Source organism: Trichoplusia ni, chromosome 12 (genome assembly GCF_003590095.1).
Source record: "Trichoplusia ni isolate ovarian cell line Hi5 chromosome 12, tn1, whole genome shotgun sequence".
Lineage (NCBI taxonomy): Eukaryota > Metazoa > Arthropoda > Insecta > Lepidoptera > Noctuidae > Trichoplusia > Trichoplusia ni.
In genome coordinates, this window is record NC_039489.1 from 5,272,656 (window position 1) to 5,292,349 (window position 19,694).

General features: G+C 36.5%; 1 protein-coding gene across 1 annotated transcript; it reads right to left on the reverse strand.

Moving 5' to 3' along the window:
• Positions 1-440: 440 nt before the first annotated feature.
• Positions 441-17,965, reverse strand: LOC113499461 (Down syndrome cell adhesion molecule-like protein Dscam2). Its single transcript, XM_026879946.1, has 29 exons — positions 17,736-17,965; positions 17,165-17,256; positions 16,071-16,222; positions 15,732-15,822; positions 15,088-15,469; positions 14,583-14,718; positions 14,138-14,257; positions 13,631-13,807; positions 13,099-13,243; positions 12,672-12,820; positions 12,002-12,173; positions 11,436-11,575; positions 10,766-10,915; positions 10,322-10,412; positions 10,020-10,102; positions 9,397-9,531; positions 8,798-8,950; positions 8,274-8,403; positions 7,768-7,931; positions 7,256-7,435; positions 6,669-6,869; positions 6,145-6,345; positions 5,508-5,668; positions 4,932-5,106; positions 4,283-4,400; positions 3,611-3,786; positions 1,393-1,503; positions 926-1,003; positions 441-701 (listed from the first exon to the last, which is right to left on the reverse strand). Exons 1-29 carry the CDS (start codon positions 17,934-17,936, stop codon positions 673-675), a joined length of 4,293 nt encoding a protein of 1,430 aa, XP_026735747.1. The 5' UTR covers positions 17,937-17,965; the 3' UTR covers positions 441-672.
• Positions 17,966-19,694: the final 1,729 nt, after the last annotated feature.

Genomic DNA, 19,694 nt, shown 5'->3' on the forward strand with positions numbered 1-19,694 from the left:
ACATCAAGGTATTCACTTGAAATTCAATTCTTTGATTTATTATCAGTACGAGTATTTACAAAAAATATTTGTTCTGAGGTAAAGGCAATAACATAAGCTAAAAGAGGTCAAAACTTAATCCGTAAACGAATTAAGAAGGCTTTACGTCACGTAATACTTGTATGTATTAACTAGCTGTTGCCCGCGACTTCGTTCCCGTGGGTAGAAGATATAAGATATGATTTATACCTGCCCTGTTTTTTCACATTTTCCATTGTACCTATCTTCGCTCCTATTAGTCGCAGCGTGATGGTTTATAGCCTAATGCCTTCCTCGATGAATGGTCTATTCAACACAAAAATAATTTTTTTTGAACAATTTGGACCAGTAGTTCCTGAGATTAGCGCGTCCAAACAAACAAACTCTTCAGCTTTATATATTAGTATATAGAAGTATAGATATAGATATAGATTTAAAAGCTGAATGTCATAAGGTTTTTTGTTTCTTTCCAAATCCATATTGTCTTATTTCTATCAATTTTCTATTTTAATATTTATGTAGTTTTAGTATACGTTTATTCTAAAAGTTTGAATAACAAAATTGTAGGCAGTGAGTAGCTAGAACTTTTCGGAGTTTTTAAGAAATATGGTCCTTGGAGACGAATGAGTTTGGGTACTGAAATTCACTGCTTAGTTATCTGTGGTGCGGGGTTCGGCAGACTTCTGAAAAAAATACAATAGGTACAACATTTTTGATATCACTCTAATTTTAAATTAACCCGAAAATACCTGCTTATGCTAAAAATAATCGAATTTTAATAATGTCTGAGATCAGGTATGTGTGTGTTTATGTATACCTTCATTACTAATGACGGTATTATAAACTGATTCTGACGCAGATGTTTTATTTATTCATCAAAATAAAGTATCAAGGATAATTAACTTACTTCTTGGAACACTTTTAAGGGTGGATTTTGATATGCTGTCACTGTCCTCAGATTCTGAACACACTTGAAAACTGGTTTCTGAAAAAAGAAACATTTCAATTGTTTTATTTTAATACTGAAAGGTAGAAATAGGAAGTTTTTCAGTTATACGAAAGATTTAAAACATACAACTGACTTCAAATAAAAATTACTGAGTTAAATCTATTTTTTTTTTAGTAATGGAGCAATTCAGCCCACTTCAAATAAAAACTGACGAGCAAAACTTGAGGTATTTGAGGAAAATTACAATCTTTTTGACACAAAAAAAAATCAATGAAATCGGATCATTTCCAATCCGAAATTTTGGAGTAACATACATAAGAAAAAAAGAAAAATAACGAATAATTAAGAATCTTCTTTATGAACTCGAAGAAAAAGATTTTAACCAACTCTTAAAGCTTTAATTAACATGTTAATGACGTCATTACCAGTATCGTATCTGTGTTTGGCGTGTCGACTGGGCATGTCCTGGTTCTCCACGTGACCGAACGTCCGGAAGCCGACAGCAAACTGGGCGTATGGGCTTATCTCGTACAACTCTGTAATGAAAGAAGGATTTTAATCAAACATTTGTCCAAAACCGAAGAAAATAATTTTTAACTTTCAATTGTCGCGGATGTCGTAGCACGGCGGTTCAGGTTTAGTCAGTAAGAGTCTAACACTAGCCATTTCCTACCCCGAGGGAGTGGGTGCCCATGAGGATTCCCGCGCCTTAAAAAAAAGGCTTAAGAAAGGTACTTTTGGAACCTTAGCTAAAGCATTGATTTATTTAGTTTAGTTGTGCAGTTCCAAAATGTATTTCCTCAGGGTACAAATAGCCTTGTAACTGAGCAGGGATTTTTTTTGCTAAAACAGTAAAGAGCAGGTAGGTCCGCGATTGATTTTTTAAATTTTCTCGGCCTTGTCAGGTAGGCAATGTTGAATGAAACGAGCTCATAAATTGAGACCCGTATATAGTAATGATATATCCATCTTACAAAAGAAATAAATGATTTCGTTTCTTTGTTTCAAATATCGGATTGTCTAAACTTCAATACTAGATGTACTAAAGTTTAGGCAATAGCTGGTGTTCTGAACCGACTTCTGTTGCCAACCAACAACATATTCCAATCATCATATGAATTACCTAATTACCTCATTAGCAGGTAAAGATAATATTATTTCAAACACCTTTTCCTCTGTCGTCAATGTTAACTTCCTTTTACTATCTCGAGACCTATTATACTTATCCTGTTGCTGTGGAGTTTTTATCAAGTCAGAAAATGGACGTAAATGGTACTGGCATTGACCCAGAAATTGTGCATAATCGTAAAAGAGGGGAAAAATTTAAACCTTAGGCAGGACTCGAACTTGCGACTTCTGGCTAAGTCACCATTCACTTTGTCAACTTAGCTTCAGTTGTCACTAAACCCGAGTTCAAATTTGTCCATTGTATCGTGTTTGGTAATATGACAGACGTTTTGTTAGGGGTCACATGTGTTGGGTAACCCTTGTAAATATACAGCGAGTTTGTGTACTAAAAATGTTATAATTTGTGTTTCTCTGTCACACAAATTGATTCATTGCTTCCATAATATATAACAAGCTATTTTTTGATCCACGAATCCTTATTTTGGGTATGTCTATGTGCATGTAACTCGAATGTTAGTGAAACCCGCTACTTCACAAGGACCACCTTCGTGTGGAAGGCGTTCTTTTTTTTAAAGATCAATCTCTAAATAGTCCATTGTATCATGTCAAGTCTTACGGCTTCTATACCCGTTTCATTTATATTAATTGCATGTATAATAATTAATACGTCATTCGATATCCAATTAATTGATTTAAACCGTTACAATTATCCTTGTAGGCTTGTAAAATGACGTGAGAACCGATAGCCGGTCGTAATAAGGATACATTATCAGAAGTTTTAACTTAGTAATTAAATTGCGGCATCCAGTAATAGCAGATAAACCTATGTCGTTAACGGGAACTACAGTGATAAGACGGGATGCCAGGGGGACTTATAAGAAGATGATGGTCCAATTCCTTTATTTACACTTGCATTTTAGATACTTACTTACTGGCAGTGAATAGTTGGATATTCCGTTCGGGTTCCTGAACGGAATATCCAACTATTTTGCTGGCAAAATATTTACAAGAATACTAATTTTCGTACGGCCATTTTAAATAGCGGAATTCGTAGTCCATACAAATTTGAAAATAGATTACTACCCTTGGCTAGGGTAGACATCTTCTAGAGAGATTGATTTGCATAAATTGTAAAGTTTACTGATTTTGTCGGATTTATCAAACGAGACCTTGATATTTTATTTTAATACATTAGAGCGAGTCGTTTGGCGTTAGCGCTCGGAGAAATGGCACTTGACTTCAGGCATGGTATTACTAGAACTTACTAGTTCTGCTCTGAATAACAACAAAAAAACCCTGACTGTTAAAACTAACACCCCTCACAACTTAAATAGTTTGACCGCGATCTACTAAACATGTCAAAGTAGACTCGCTCTTATAAAAAGTTTAACTCAGTTAAAATCGTTCAATCCGTTCGACAGCTATGATGCCGCAGATGGACTTACAGGCAGACACGTCAAAGTTATTACACCGATGTTTTTTGCGTGGGATTCTACAATTTTGGGAGTTATTTACCATGTTTACTATTATTCCGCATATGTATCGGAGCACTGTATATCCTGTTCTGAGCATTCATTGCATTTTCCTTCACATTGGCGAGATTCGTGTGTGATGTGTTCGCCGTCAGGTTGCCGCTCTCCGATTTGTTGTCCACCGTTATGGAGTCCCGGTATTCTGTAAGGTTGCCGGTTCTGAAAAAATAAAATATACGATAAGGCTATTATGGGATTTCACAATCAATGGGTCTTAGGACTAGCCCGCCATACATGCCCATCATTGCAACTCCTGTAAGACAAGATCTGCTGATCGCTGGACGAAATTCACCACACAATGGGAGCCAGCAGATAGACGGCGCCACTGAAGCTAACTCAGGACCAGTTAGCGGCGGGACGAAGAAAAAACGTGAGGCATAGATGGTAATACGAATACGGGGGTAAAATTACCAAAATATACTTCACTGGACTCAATTGCTTACGCAATAAACGAAAAATATGTTTGGTTGGCAAATGTTTGCAGGCAAGAAACTGAAACTAAAAACTGGCTCGAACTGGAATTGATAAGGCGGAGATTCGGAGGCTGAGGTGCAACTTTTGATAGGCTTATGTCCAGAAGTAGGCTGCGATAAGATGAGGTAATTAGTTGAAAAAAAATATCGTAGGATCAGGCTATCAAAATACTCTAGCTTACCTTTGTCTCTTGACCAGGATATATATGCAGCTTAGAAGGCATATGGTGAGGAGTATGGAACTGCAGATTATCACCAGCATGTTCAAATCGAAGAGTTCGGATGGGGGACCAATTTCACCTGAAAAAGTATGTTAATGCTGTTGAAAAAACTATAATCTTAGACCAAAACTGTGATCGATACCACACCAAAAAAAAGTATAAATAATTGTTGACGCATTAAAAATGTAAAACTAATCTAAACAAGATTTTGGGCTGATTTTTATAACATAGTTTCTAATAACCTCCATAATAGATGAACAAAACCAATGTAGTCTGACATCCAGCATTACTAAGCTGTGTCGTGTTGCCCAGGGTAATTAGGTTGACATAGTCAGATAAGCAGTACCTCCTTGTTAAAGCACTGATTCTCACTGAACCCAAGCCAACATAATTGAGAAAAGGCTATTCTACATTAACAAATTAAAAAAGTTTTGATTTAAACATTTACCGGCACAATGTGTCTGGGTCTTAAAACAAGATTTAAGATTTTTGGATTACACAATAGTACAGCTTGTCCATAAATGCACAACACGTCGAGCTCTGATAACCATAATATGCTTATCGTTGCCGTCATAAACTGCCGAAAAAGAGCCAGATAAAATCTACTTACTGCCATCCTCATTCTTCGTAGCATAGTTATAGACTGTAGTGATACTTCCAGCTTCGTTTGTCGCGGTCACTCGCACCTGGTACCAAGTGCCCGGCGATAAATCCGAGACAGCGTACGTCGGGATCTTTGTTTGGTACAGAGATGGGAGGTTCCACGATGATAGTTCTGAATATGGCTATGGAAAGAGGACGAAAGCGTAAAATCATTTAGTTAAAGTTAAATTTTGGGTGAAGTAATTTGGTTTTCAACGTAGACACATCGCATTTTGTTGAGAATTACATGTTGATTGGTATAGTTAGCTAATTTTCAGGTAAGTCCCCGATACACCAGTTGCGCAAAACGTCAGTTATCGTTCAAAATTGGTTAAGTGAGGAACTTATAAGTTATAAAATAACTGAGTATGGTATCAGTAAAAACATTATGAAGTTAAGTCATCAAACTTTACTAGAAAGTTCATTATTTTTTTTCAAAAATATGAAAACTCTTGAATAGTTTAGTCCAGCATCAATACTTAAAAAGAAAATATCCGGAAATGTCCTGTATTGTCTTACACACAGATCATAAAACCCCACTCACCATATTATTATGAGCTCTAGTCCAGGCCCGAGCGCCCAGCTGCTTGTACTCCACATCGAGGACCCTCAGCGGACAGCCTCCGTGGTCCCAGCCAGCCAGCTGCACGTAGATGTGGGAGGCATTGCTCCAGAGCCATTCGTTGGTTACGGGTGGTATTGGTACTAGTGTGATGAAGAGAAAGGAATTATTCAAGATAGGGTATTATCCTATGTTTTTAAATGACAAAAAACATAAGATGGAGTGGTATATAATTAGCCTACTTCTAGAATATTAGTCCATATTAATTGCTATTGTATAGATAAAGTGGTTGAAAATAAATCATTCAATACAACAGCTTTTTTAATTTTGTTTATGTTAATAGAGGATTTGAATCGCCTACACATTACCTCCACTTCTTCTAGTTGACAACAAAAAGTTTACACGTAATATGACAAATTCATGTTAAAAATGCAATTAAATATAAATTATGTATTACAGAATTTTAAACCTGGTTAAATAAAATGTGCTACTTAAGTAGTAGGCTAATTCTAATTTTGGTTTTGTTTTGGTTTTGATTTCGATTTTAATCAACACGGTTAATTGTCTTCTGCCTCATCTAAAATCATGACCTCAATCGATTAATAAGAAAACACCATACCTCCTCCCAAAGTACTGACGTCCAAATAAGCAGGTTGTGAGGTCCCAACTTTGTTAGTCGCTGTGATTCGTAAAGAGTACTTGGTGCCGCACTTCAGTCCGGTTAGAGCGTGTTTCTGAACTCCGGACAGATTGGGCAGCTTGTTCGTTGGCCATGCTTCCCGCCACGGACTATTGGCCTCTTTCCAAGTTAGACTGTAACCTGGGAAGTCAAATAGGTGTTTTGACCGTAATTTTATCTCAATTATCCTTTCGTTTCTCGAGTCTTTTACTGGAGAACTCTTACGTCACTTACACTTTCGTCTTACTTTTAGGTTGTTCCAAATTAGAGTATTTCTGATATTAAAGAAGATAGAAAATGCTATGCCAAAATGTTCTATACTAATTATTGTGTAAAAAGAAAAATGCAATTTTAAAAATCATGACACAGCGTACTATTGTAGATATTACTTAACTTTCATACTTTTCAGGCATAATTTTGCCTTGTCAGTCATTTGATTCTAAAACTAATAAAGAAATACTCACTAATCTTCTGCCCAGCAGTCTTATTACTAATCGAATAGTAAGGCTGTTCCCATTCTACGAGTATAGAGTCTTTATACGGCGTCGCTCTTAGTATCGGAGCTTCAGGTAGCGGCAGTACTATCACGGTGTACTCCACCGAGTCAGAACCGTATAGGTTCTTGGCTAAGCACGTGTAGTTCCCACTGAGGGATTGGTCTATGTCTGAAAAGAAAAGATTTTTGTTAAATTTTGAATGGTGAGATGTAGAAAATATAAGTTACTTTGAAGGCATAGCAGGAGTTTCTCTTGTTGTGAAGTAGATTGTTGTAACTAACAGTAGCACACGCTAAAAAGCCAGACAGTGATAGTTCACTCTTAAAATGATGATTATAATAAATATAGTTTTTCAACTGTTTCATTAGGATTCGCTGAACTCTGATTGTTTTTTTGAAAAAGTCCAATCTCATTCAAACGTCCATCTTTGCAGTTACGTTTCATTCCGCAAGAATGAACAAATGGACGACGCAGCCTCATACAGTCCCGACCTTCTGGTATGAGGAGTTGAGAACTACAAAGAAGGAAAAGAAAACTACCATTTGATTACTTACTATTAATTAAGAGGCTGTCATCATGATTCCTAGTGAATCTCGGATGATGAGTGATGATGTTGTGCTTGTGGTACCATACGGTGCGCGGTGGCGGGATGCCAACACATTGGCATACCAGTAGCAGAGAGCTCCCCACTCCCACGGACACTGTCCCACCAAGAGACGCGACTCCAGCCACCACTGGAAAGAAAAACAAATATGATTAATAGTTTAAACAAAAGTTGCAAAAAATCGATAGGCCGAAAACTTGGTAAAGCATAAAACTTGGTAGAGCATGCATGAGGTCTTTGGATGTTAAGTCCCATAAGATCTAAGAAACTGGGTTGAGAAGGTCGCTGCTTTTAAAACAGTGGAACTTAACAGCATCCGTTTGGACTGGAATCCGACCCAAAATAGTTAGAAAAAGACATGAAGGACGATAATACAAGTGTAATGTAGTCCGATCAGCGATGCCTCCCTAGAGACCATGCCATAGATGAAATCCCCAATCAGCTACCCAAAGCTCCCCCTACCTCTGTGTGTAGGCGTGTGCGCGGCCCTGGCAGAGGCGGCGCCCTGGCCGGCGGCGGTGCTGGCGGCCACCCAGGCCTCGTACGTGCGCCCCGCCGTCAGCTCCTTCACCTCGGCACTACACCGACCTTCCGCTTCTACGCGGAATGTCTGTGGCGGACCATTGCTGTGGTAAATTCGTAGGCTGTACTGCATTTGTTATGGCTAACTTATTATATTAATAACTATTTTATTTCAAGTGTTGTTGGTCAGTAATTTAAAAACGAGCTACTTTAAAATATTATAAAATGTCAAAAGCCAGTGCTTGCGACAACGATGTGATATTGCAACCTTAAAAGTCTCCGATAGTTGGAGTAAGGCTAGGATGATGATGTATTAAGGTAAACGTTTTTCGTGATTTTTACCGTTGTATTAAAAACAAATAACTAGTAATTTCCGAGGACGATTTTAAAACAACTTCACTTAGAACTATTACAGAATCTTGTAAAAAGTTTTCAATAAAACTGACCTTGAAGTTGGCTTTACATAGACAGTATAGTAGAGCAGTTCCCCATTCGGATGGGTGGGTTTCTTCCAACTAATGAGCAGTGATGACGAAGATAGGACTAGAACTTTGATGTCTGCTGGCGGTCCCGGCACTGGAGAAAAATTAAACCGTATTTAGGGAATAATACAAATATTTGTTATTCATGAAAAAAAAATGACTTCTTGTTTTCTGTTGCATGTTGCAAAAGATGACTAAAAGTAAGTTAATAATTCGATATTAAAATTTTGAATGCGTTGAGTATTATAATAATTTAACCCATTCAATTGAAAGGAGACCAGAATGAATGTATACACTATCATCTGTGGACTGCGGCATAGACTCACAGATATATCTATAGACCATCAGAAAAATGAATGTTTGTTAGTATAACGCAACGTGGATTATGGCAGACTAATTGAATTTATGGCACCACTTAGAGTAGATTTCTTTATCTCAGCAGTGCGCCAGTGCATATTAAATGACAAAAAAATCACAGAAAGTATTACCATCTTGTAATGTAGCGCAGACGATTGGATAAGAATATGGTCCAGCTCCGTAGTTTGAGAATCCAGCCACCTTCAAAGTGTAGTTTGTGTACTTTAGCAGGCCTTGAAGATAGAGCTCTGTATGCAACGACGTTTGATTCTGCCAGGCCGCTTCTGGAAATAAAAGTAGTATTGGAAATTAAAAAAAAACGGAAGAAAGAGATGGTGCTTTGTGTGCATGAAAAGCGGGATAGTGGAAGACGGTATAAATAACAATATTAGAAGACTATCAGTTTGGCAAATTGATTCGATCGATCAGTTGATCGATCAGTTTGAATTAAAAGTTATAAAATCAGTTATGAATTAAAAGTGAAGACGAATTCTTATTGTTTTATTTTATGAACCGTATCTCACGATTAGTATTCTGAATACGAAGGATTTTAATTTAACGTTAAATTCTAAAGATGTTTTATGAGTTATGTAAACACTTTTTCTATCATGGATGTACATTTTCATTTTTCTCTCAACCTGTTGCAATCCAGAGAACCAACCTATCATCGCCCTTAAAAGTGAGGGTGGTCCATTTTTTTAACCATCTGTGTTTTCTGTTTAATACTCACCGTCCGTAGCATATAACACGGTATATCCTACTAAAGAGTTTCCTTGTCCAGGAAGACCTATCGGCTGCCATCCGATCCTCAATGATGTGGAGGACACTGCGGTACACTCCACTGATGATGGAGCTTGTTCTGGAGCTGAAATAAAATATTGGTAGGTAAAGGTAAATAGGTAATTAGTTAGAGAAATAAATTAAAAAAAAAACTTTCTGACAAAAGCCACATCAATTTAAGCTTCGAGGTAATTAGATTTTAGTTACTCAAAATGTTTAAAAAAAAATCATTAAGTGCTGTTTTTCCCGTCAATTCCATCAAAATAATTTGTATTTCAGACCATTTTTACATAATCAGCTAAATACTTCTTATTTGAAATTGACCGTTCTTGTAAACTTCATTAATCAATTCGACTGCACGGATATTCGAGTGATAAAGGTCACCACGCCAAAGCTATTATCGCGGTTTCAATCCCCGCATTTGCTTTTGACCAGCATTTGTGTAAAACATGCTTGTCCTAAGTCGGGGTGTATTTTTGTCTGTGACTTTAATGTCTGCGAGGCCGTTTCAAGTCGTTTAAAAAAATTGATAAAATATTCAGCTAAGGTTTTCAGACATAATCATTATCTTACCTCCCTCTCTTGTATCTTGAAATACAGGTAGAGAGAATGGTCCGGACCCAGCATTCGTGAAGGCTGACACAGAAACAGCATACCTGAAAAAAGATTAAGACATTAATGACCCATTATCACATCCATTCTACCGAAATCCAGGCGTAGTGATACACCTTGGGGAAGGCCTATATCCAGCAGTAGACCTTGATAAACTGAATTGAAAAAAGTACGCCAGTTTAAAAACTAGTTTTGAATATCAGCGACAATCATTGTATAATGCCTATATAACTGATAGTTTCACAAGAGCTAACATCAATTACCTGGTATTCTTCATCAGTCCGCTAAGTAGGGTTTCTTGTTTTCCAGACATTTGAGACACTTTCACAGTTCTAGTGTCAGCCTCATCCGAAACTGTAAAAGTAAGGGTAAGTATTAAAAACACGTCCATTCGGATTTTGTTGTTTTGTTTCAAAGGAATATTTATTCCCACACAAGAAACCTGTGTTTTGAATAATAAATCCATCAAATTTGAAATGTATAAATAACCTGAAATGAAATGATCTTTAGTTGTACATGTAATTAATGGGATGGGGACTAGAATAAAACAAAATCTGTTGAATTCAAAATCGTTGACATGATTAGGATTTTAGCATAACAAAAATAATGGGGTATATTTTTAGGTTAGGTTAGAACAAATATTATTTAAACCAAAGATACTAAATGTATAAAGGATACTAATACATTAAAATCTTTGTAAAATTTACCTGAACCTATACTCTGAGGCACAGCTTTAACATGATATCCAACGATAACTCCGTTATGAGTCTCCTTCAACGGCGCCGACCACGACACGTACAGTTCTCCAGGGTTCTCCGTCTGTTCCACTTGTAAATTCACCGGAGCTGATGATGGAGCTGGCAAAAAATGGAAGACTTTAGGAAAAAAATGCCAAAGAAATTGCACTCTTATTGATATAACAATTCATTGTTAAGTTAAAGATTTTCGCTTAGCACAACTTGTTGAATCAACAGAAATGCCGTAAGTTCCTTTTTGATCTTAACATCCTGTCTTCTTGGATTAATTTGAATAACTTGACTTACTACTCTACCTCTATTTCAAGTAATAACTGGACATGCTATGTTTCAGAAACAACTGATTTGAAATTAACTTTTTACAACTTTCATAGACAGATTTCGAATTTACTTTTCAACTTCAGCTTCTTTCCGTAACTATCATTATTCCGAATGGACTTATCTTAACTCATCTCAAGTAAAATATTTAAAGCCAGCCATTTGATTGAAGGAGATTTATCCAGCAAATAAATCTCCTTCAATCAAATGCAACTATTAGTTTCGGACCCAAACGGAGTCCTGAATAATGAGCTGACACGGCGGAGTCGTCATAATGAATCGAGATGTGGGTAAAATAACGAACCTTCTTCAGGGGTAGTGAAATGTATTGGTGCGGTGTACATGGACACTCCGACCTCGTTCCCAGTAGCGACCCGCACGGCGTAAGGCGTTGCTGGGCGGAGGTTTTGAAGCTCCATCGTTTGACGGAGGTCCTGTTCTTTCCTGAAACATTGTTCATTTACAAGTGTAATATTTTTTTTTATTATTGTGAATCCATCATAATAATTAGACGGGTATTGTGTTGAAGAGTACAGTTGCCGAAAAAGGACATTATTTAATAAGGACCCCATATAATAGATTCCTAACTTATGTACTTTCTTTGTAAAAGTACATATGTCCGAGCAATCAAAATTCTAAACATTTCTGAAATCACAACAGAGTATGAAGTGAGTGCTCAAAAATTATTAATAAACTATTAATTCAAACTTGCTAATATTTTTTGAGACTAGATGCTAGACGTTTCACGCTAATTAAAAAAGCACTACAAGATCGGTTCATACAGTGCAAAGTTCTGAGGTAGAAATCCTTTTTTTTATTCGGTTGAAAATGTCATAAGGGATCGGATAATAAAACCACCTTCACTCATACCTCGTAACATTAATAGTAGTAGCATGTTCCCAGATGGCGTCGCTGTAGTGCGTGTGCGAGTACTGCAGGCTGTAGTGGCGCGCGTGCGCCCGCAGCGTGTCGCGCCACGACAGCACGGCGCCGCGCGCGCGCACCGACTCCACGCGGACGTCCGACGGCGGCGTGGGGGGCTCTGACAACAGGAATATACAAGTATATTAAAAGAAAAACGACTTTCGCAAGGAATTTAATCCTTGTGTTGAAGAGGATTTCACAATTATCAAGACACATACTCAAAGATGCACACATAAACGCTTGTTCTGTACACTGAGTCAAACCAGCGACGCGTGGCGCTCAGTGCGTTTAGATTGGTGACCTCAACCACACGGCTATCCGTGCAGTACATTTAGATGATATACTAAAATAATACCAGCCTATATTCGTCCTATTGCCGGGCACAGGCCTCTTTCCATATATGGAAACACTCAGCATCGATAATCATGCTAGCTTGTGATTAACGCTTACGGATTGACGATGCCAGATTAGAATATTTGAAATCCAGTTTGTCTCGCGATGTTTTTTTTCACCGTTTGTTAATGGCATTTTAATGACTTGTAAACTGATTATAAAATGGAGTTATTTTTTTGTAAAGTATAAATTATGACAAAATAGATGGTGATGTAGGACTTACCTAATATAGTTAGATGCACATTAAAACTAGCAGTTCCATAAGGATTACTTGCTCTGCACTGGTACAGTCCAGCGTCTGCTGTCTCCGAATACTGAAGGTTTATCGTACTGATCACACCAAGAGCGGTCTTTGTTTCTGATACTTTTGCTCTGAAACATAAATGTTTATAAAGGCCACTTTGGGCAAAAAATATTAAACAAACTTGCAGCTGTGAGATTAGAAGTTGTATTACCAAGTTTCCAATTGCCACTTCAAAAATTGTACGACACAACTGACAAAAATTTTGTACTTGAGAAAACTTGGACCGAAAAATGTATTTACATACTTTTTACTTTCGGTTTTTGACATTGACTATTTAAATATCCTTTGCCGACTTCTATCTTGTTTAATTTTGTTTAAAAAATATTATTAGTAAAATAAAACATACCTTTGATTAACAAACTCCAGTGTATTACCATCATGGGTCCACGTCACTCTGATTGGTTCATCTCCTAAAGGTTTACATTCTAATGTGAAGGGGTGGCCAAGTTGTGACGTCACGTTTGTTGATGATGATTCAAAATGGACGGGCTCTGGGAAAATAAAGAAATTCATTGTTACCTTTCTTCTAAGCTTTGTTGGTCAGCTTTGCATTTAAAAGATTCAACAGGATACTGTTTTTTTTTGTTTATCAGTTTTCTAGTAGATACAAGTTTTGCTTATTTCGATATTACATAGATGGCGTTGTGGCATTTAATTTTACTCAAAATGGGATGAGTCTTTTTTTTGAAAAATAGTTTAATTTTTTAATTTGATATTTTTTATTTAGAAAGATCTGAGCAGGTCAATCAATCGGAATATCTGCTAGGGTTTTCAAATTATATGATTATTATTTATTGATTTGATTATTATATTATATTGATATTGAGTATTTTTTTGCCATAATTTTCCTATTCACCTGAAACTTCCTGGATACTTACTATTAACACTCATCCAGACAGTCTTGCTCAATGGCTGCCCAACACCATTCTCAACATTACAGGAATACAATCCCTCGTCTGCTAGCGACACCTCCTCAATAATCAGGGTCCCATTAGGAAGACTGAGGATACCACCACCAGCAAGCTCCAGAACTGGTTGCCATGTACCTAGGAGAGCTGGAAAAAATAATTTTAATTAAAGGCTTTCAATGACGCTTATCTATTTTGTATTCTCTAAAAATAAATGTTCGTGCAGTAATCAATTTCATCCAACGAGGATTTAATAAATACTCAAGTCACATCACTAAAAGGCACCATTCATGAAACTGATAATTGCTTGTCCTTCGCGGGAAAACACAACCGTTTGTTCAGAGGGGGTTTCGCCTAATGCCCTTTTCCACTCGGCTATCCATGCCGTCAGACTGAAGTGATACTTTCAAATGTGGAAAGATATTTTTACAACAATATTTTGGACAATTTCGTCACCTCTGTTGGACAATGACTTACCATCCTTTTTCATCCAGTGCACTTGTGGCTGTGGGTATCCACTGGCGCTACAAGACACTGCCCCTTTCCTCCCCAGAAGAAGTGAGGAGTTTGTTGGTTCTTCAAGCCACTTTGGCGCCACTGAAAATACAATAAAACATTTTTGTAAAATTTTTAAATAAATCAAATACAATTTTGATAGGACATCAGAATTGAAGTAATTTCAACAAACCTTTTAAATTATCAAGTACCTAATTAGCTTACAGTGATTATGAACAACAAAATATAGCTGATCAATTAAAATCACCAATATTGTTTAAGAAATTCGCATAAGTTCAAGTTGATACAAAAAAGTAAGGGAAAATAATGGAGCAATCAAAATTATAACCAACAATCTAATTTTGAGCGCAGTACCCCTACCACTACCTTGCCTTCTTCTTTAACATTAATTTTGTAACAAACTTACCTTTTATATACAACTCAGTCGACCGATTAACTTTCGCTACGTGATTCGATGCAACGCAGGTGTACGTCCCGCAATGCTCCAAAGACACCTTCTTTATTACTAGAGCACTGAATAGCTCGGAATTTCTTTCCACTACCTGTAATAGAAAGACAAGTTACAGATTATTGTATTGTGCTGTTAACTGTATTAAGTGAATTCTCAATCAAATTTTGTTCTTGGAATAACGCCTCATGCTAAGGAATTTAATTCCTGTGTCCACACACATTCAAGTCACATACACGAGGCCACCTAGACTCAGAATAAGCATTTATGGATCACACAAACGCTCGTCCAACGCGGGATTCAAACCAGTGACACGTCGCGCGCAGTGGTTTTTAGGCGTGGTAACCTCAACCAATCGGCTGTTTGTGCAAATAATCTTTGGACGAATCTAACAAAATCTCTATAAATTAATATATTAAAGCCTTTTTCGCCACAGACCCAGAAAAAGCACATCACACATTACCTTCAAAGCACTAGGAATCCTTTTCCCATCCTTCAGCCACTCAAAATGGATCGGCAAATCCCCGGTACGTACATTACAATAAATATTTACAATTTGACCTTCTTGCAAATTCGTTCCTAATAACAGATCATCTAGAACAGGTGCTTCTATGACCTGTATCTCAAAGGCTCTTCTAGCCATTTCTCCTGATGGGCTGGTTACTATACAGGTGTATATAGCTCCATTGGACTCCTTAGATATCTCAGGTATAGATAGAATCCCATTGATGTTGACGCTTGGAGCATTTCGTCTTGTTTTCCGTTTTGAATGGGATCTTTTGTAGCGTGTTTGGAAAATAGCGTTGGATGTTAAAAGTTTGCCTTTGTATTCCCAATCGATTTTACTGAAAAAGAAAGTGTTAAATCAGTGAAAAATCAATACTGGGGTTTTTCTTGTCCAATTCCGGTTGATTGCTTGACATTGTTGTCTATTAAGTGACCCGATGAGCGAAATCACTGATCAAAATTGACACCTTGTCTATCGTGTTTCTTATTTGGCTAAGACAAGAGAGTGAAACAGATATTAAAGAGCATTAATATCTTATAGTTGAATTACAAGAGTGGATAATTAATTAATTAGTATGGAAATGAGAAGAGTGTAAGTACCTGATAGGATATCCATAGAATGGACATCTCAAATTCACAGATTCTCCACTTTGGACTTTGATGGGTGGCAGTGATCGGATGTATGGTGGCCCTGTAAAAGTACATGCAAATATTGAGCCCTCACAAAAAGTAGACTGTGAACAAGTTCAATCTCAAGATATTACCAAGTCTAGAGTGTTTAAAATCTTCTAATGCCTGAAATTGTAGAGAAATATGTTCCGAAGATACGGTCAAAACTGTCACACAATTTTGTTTCAAAATTGCGATCACCAAAGTCTGATCCGGACATCAAGAAATGAAAGACCCAAAAAGCAAAAAGAATATCAGTAATTTACTTACCATAAACATCCAGCCGATTCTCATGAGAAGCTACATGGTCTCCTTCTCTTGCTGTGCACGTATATAGACCTCCATCTTCAACCCTGACTCTAGTGATGTTTAGCTGTGTCACTACCGAATTGTCTGACGTCATCAACTGACCGAGAGCGTATCTGGAATTATTTTAAGAGGTCAAGTTTAGAATTGGGGACATTAAAGAACAGTCAAGTAGTTACGAAAATCTTGGTTGCATAAATATTATTAAAATGTTGCGATTTAAAAACTTAAAATAATTTCATTGTCATTTTAGAAGATATAGGATAAGTTTATTTTAAGGACGACTTTTGTCGTCGCGACAGTCCTGTTTCCAAGATCAAGTTGGGTTCGAAACTACATGAGAGTTCCCAATACATGCGTGTAAGTAAACTATTACCAAATAATTGATGTAATAATTATACATATATACCAAAGGTCATGAAAAACAATGTAGAATTATTTCTTGCTCCGAATCATTTCAATACAATGGGTTCATCTTTTTAGTCGTGAAAGCTGAATCTGAGCTTGCGTATTCACCAAGTTAAGAACGGAAAACAAATAATTTTGCTCTATGAAACCTCCATCATTCGAAATCCTCTGTATCTCTATCAAAAATGAAACAACACTCAAACAAATTAGCTGCGCATGTATCGTGGTTACTCCATATGGCAAGTAATTATTCCAGTACGATGCCTTTGGATTGCAGTGTCGCTCTATAATATACGTAATCATATTCAGTCAAGTCAGATTGCTAGTGTAGTCAGTTAAAAGTTTGATGTAGGTCGTGCTTGGTCAGTAAGTTGGTAATTGATGCTTATTTGTCATGAAAATTTTATCGTTTTTGGCTAGTTCGTAATTTCGTGTAAAGTTGTTTGTGATCGTAAATGTTTTATATTTCCATCATCATGACTGTTGTTGTTTTCTAAAATTATTAAGTGAAATTATAGTTCGGCACATTAAATGCTGAGAAACAGAATTTTTTATTTGTTAGTCACTCATCGGTGACTTATAATACTTATTCGATCACCGCTGCTTACGTCTCAAGTGACCGACATACTTAACCCTTACTTCAGGATTACCTTGGATCAGTAGTACTGGACACAACGATACCATCACGCTCCCATACAAACTGCGGTGGCCTGTCGCCAGAGGCAGCACACTGCATGCTGATCTGAAAGTTAATAATATTTTTAACAACAAAAACAAACATAAGACTTCAAATAAAAACTTCTGTTCTAAACTTGATGATTTTTTATGAGTGCAAATATGGGTATTTCAAGCTAAATTAAAAGAATCAATAAAATCGGTTATAAGATTGTAAGTATAAATACAAATACAGAGAAATTGAGAACCTACTTTTTTAAGTCGTTTGAAGATAGAAAAGTCAAGTTCAGGTAAGAAATAAAGTTTATTGATAAATAATCTCATTCCATCACTGTCTAATTCAGGTGGAAAGTAAAGACAGATAGTCATTTAAGTACGTCTCAAAGTGTTCAGATTCATAAGGCAATACTTCAAAGATGACCAAGAAAAGGGCAGAAATTAGAAAAGAAAAGTTGAAGATGGAGCTCAGTGGCGTGCCTTGAGAGAGGCCTATATCAGCCATAGAATAAGGAATAATAATGATGATGAGTGGTCAGATTTACTTACATCGCCCCCTGAAGTGACGGTTCTTTCAGTAAAATGTTGGGTTATGACTACCCTGGAGTCTGCAAGTCTTTTTCTTCTGTCGAGGCCTGAAATAAAAGTGATAAATATAGATTTTTTATATAATTTGCAAAGTCCGCCGAGTTCATAATAGTGTTGGTTTAAATACAATTTGCCTTGAAAAGGATAACTTGAGGATATCATTGCAAAAATGAAAAATACGTATATATCTGATTTCACGATAAAAAGTAGCGTAGATTAGAGACACAGAGTGAAACCTTGACCTGCTATCAAAATTGCCTTTCGGAAGTTTTGTAACGTTCACACCCTAATATCAATACGAAACCAGAATTCAAATTGATTCTTTAATTTAAACTTATGTGTTTTAAAATAATACTGAAAAACAATCGAATTGAAACACCAACAAGGTTCAACAATATTAGAAACACAAAATAACTGAAACACACCAACTTTCCGTTTGTGTATGAACTTAATATTATTTTGTGGTTCAACTTCAAAGTCTGAGCAGTTCTAGTAAGTAAACAACAGTTGATTGGAGAAATATTTTCTAGAAAGTTATTACAACAAGCTTATTTTGATTGTTTTTTACTTTTTTGTTCGGTATGATTTTAGAAAACCAATTATTTGCAACAATTAAGTATGTCTTGCAGTAGACTTTGATAGGCTGAATTTATTGATTGATTCATTTGAGGATACTGTTACACTTTCTTTCGAAGGAAAACTGAAACTAAAAATGAAATTAGACCTTATATAATTATTTAAGGAATTACTGATTTGGCTTCGCAATCAGAACGCTCAGAAAAAGATTGACCATCAATTATCCGTCTACCAATTTCATATGCTCAATCTGAACATTGGTTTGATCTCCAATACCATTCTTAGGGCTCTTAAAGGCAGAAGTAATCTAAATATTTAGTACCAGCTGTGGCCTAAGATAAGGCTAACTATATGTGTACCAAGTTGCGTCTAAACACGTTAAGAGGTTTTTGCTTGAAAGAAGAATAAACATCCATTCATAAAACTTTGGCGTTTATAATATTAGTAGGATAAATAAGGTTTTTACATAATAAATAATATATTAAAGCAGCAAAAACTACCAGGTAACGCATTTTGGACAATGTGAATAAAAATTTTACGTTTCTCAGTTTAACATTTGAACAGTACCATTCAATTCCAAAATTTAATCTCGATACAAGGAAAATACACAACGCCAATAGTCTCTTAAAGTAACGGTACAGTAAACAAACCAATTATCTTCACACTTAATTCAAGAGGGGCCAAAGGGAAGCTGTTAGCCATTACGTTACGTCACTAACTACCTAATTTACATGAATTGGTGCCTAGTTTGGGCGTTGCTAGGCAACGGTGACGTCATCAATATGCCACTGATATTCAGGGTTGGTAGTAAAAGCGTTGATTAGAATCACTTTGTTGTAAATAGGTTGTACATTTTAGGTCAGAAATGTTGGTGCACTTGTAAAATGAATGTTTTTTTGCCGTTTAAAAATAGGTTTCTTTGAAAATTTTATTTGGATGAACTGCCAGTATTAAAATGAACTGACACTTCTGGTTTTTCATTTTTTTTTCTTTGTTTAAAAAAAAAGACTTCCACAGTAAGGAATTGAATTCCTTGTGTCGCGAGGTGTTTCACAAACATACAAATTCAGACTCAAGACAAGCATGCGTGGAACACACAAATGCTTGTCATACTTGTCCTCCGCGGGGATCAAACCCACGACACGACGCGCACAGACGGTTTGGCTTGGTAACCTCAACCCACGGAGTAAAGATGGATGGCGTGTCCCAGAAAAAAAACTGTGCAATCCTGCATACATGCTAGTCCTGACCCTAAATGTAATCTAGATCAGGCTAACGACTTTAATTGGTAGCAAAGGTATTTGCAACTAATCAGTCGAACAGATTCGATCTAACGCCTCCGGT

Excerpts from the sequence above, each read along its gene's own strand:
- LOC113499461 (XM_026879946.1), bottom strand. The coding sequence starts at position 17,936 with ATGATATCCTCAAGTTATCCTTTTCAAGGCAAATTGTATTTAAACCAA. Across the intron at positions 13,244-13,630 it reads TGTCTGGATGAGTGTTAATA|AGCCCGTCCATTTTGAATCA; the intron begins GTAAGTATCCAG and ends TTATTTTCCCAG. Across the intron at positions 10,916-11,435 it reads TTTCACTACCCCTGAAGAAG|CTCCATCATCAGCTCCGGTG; the intron begins GTTCGTTATTTT and ends ATTTTTTGCCAG.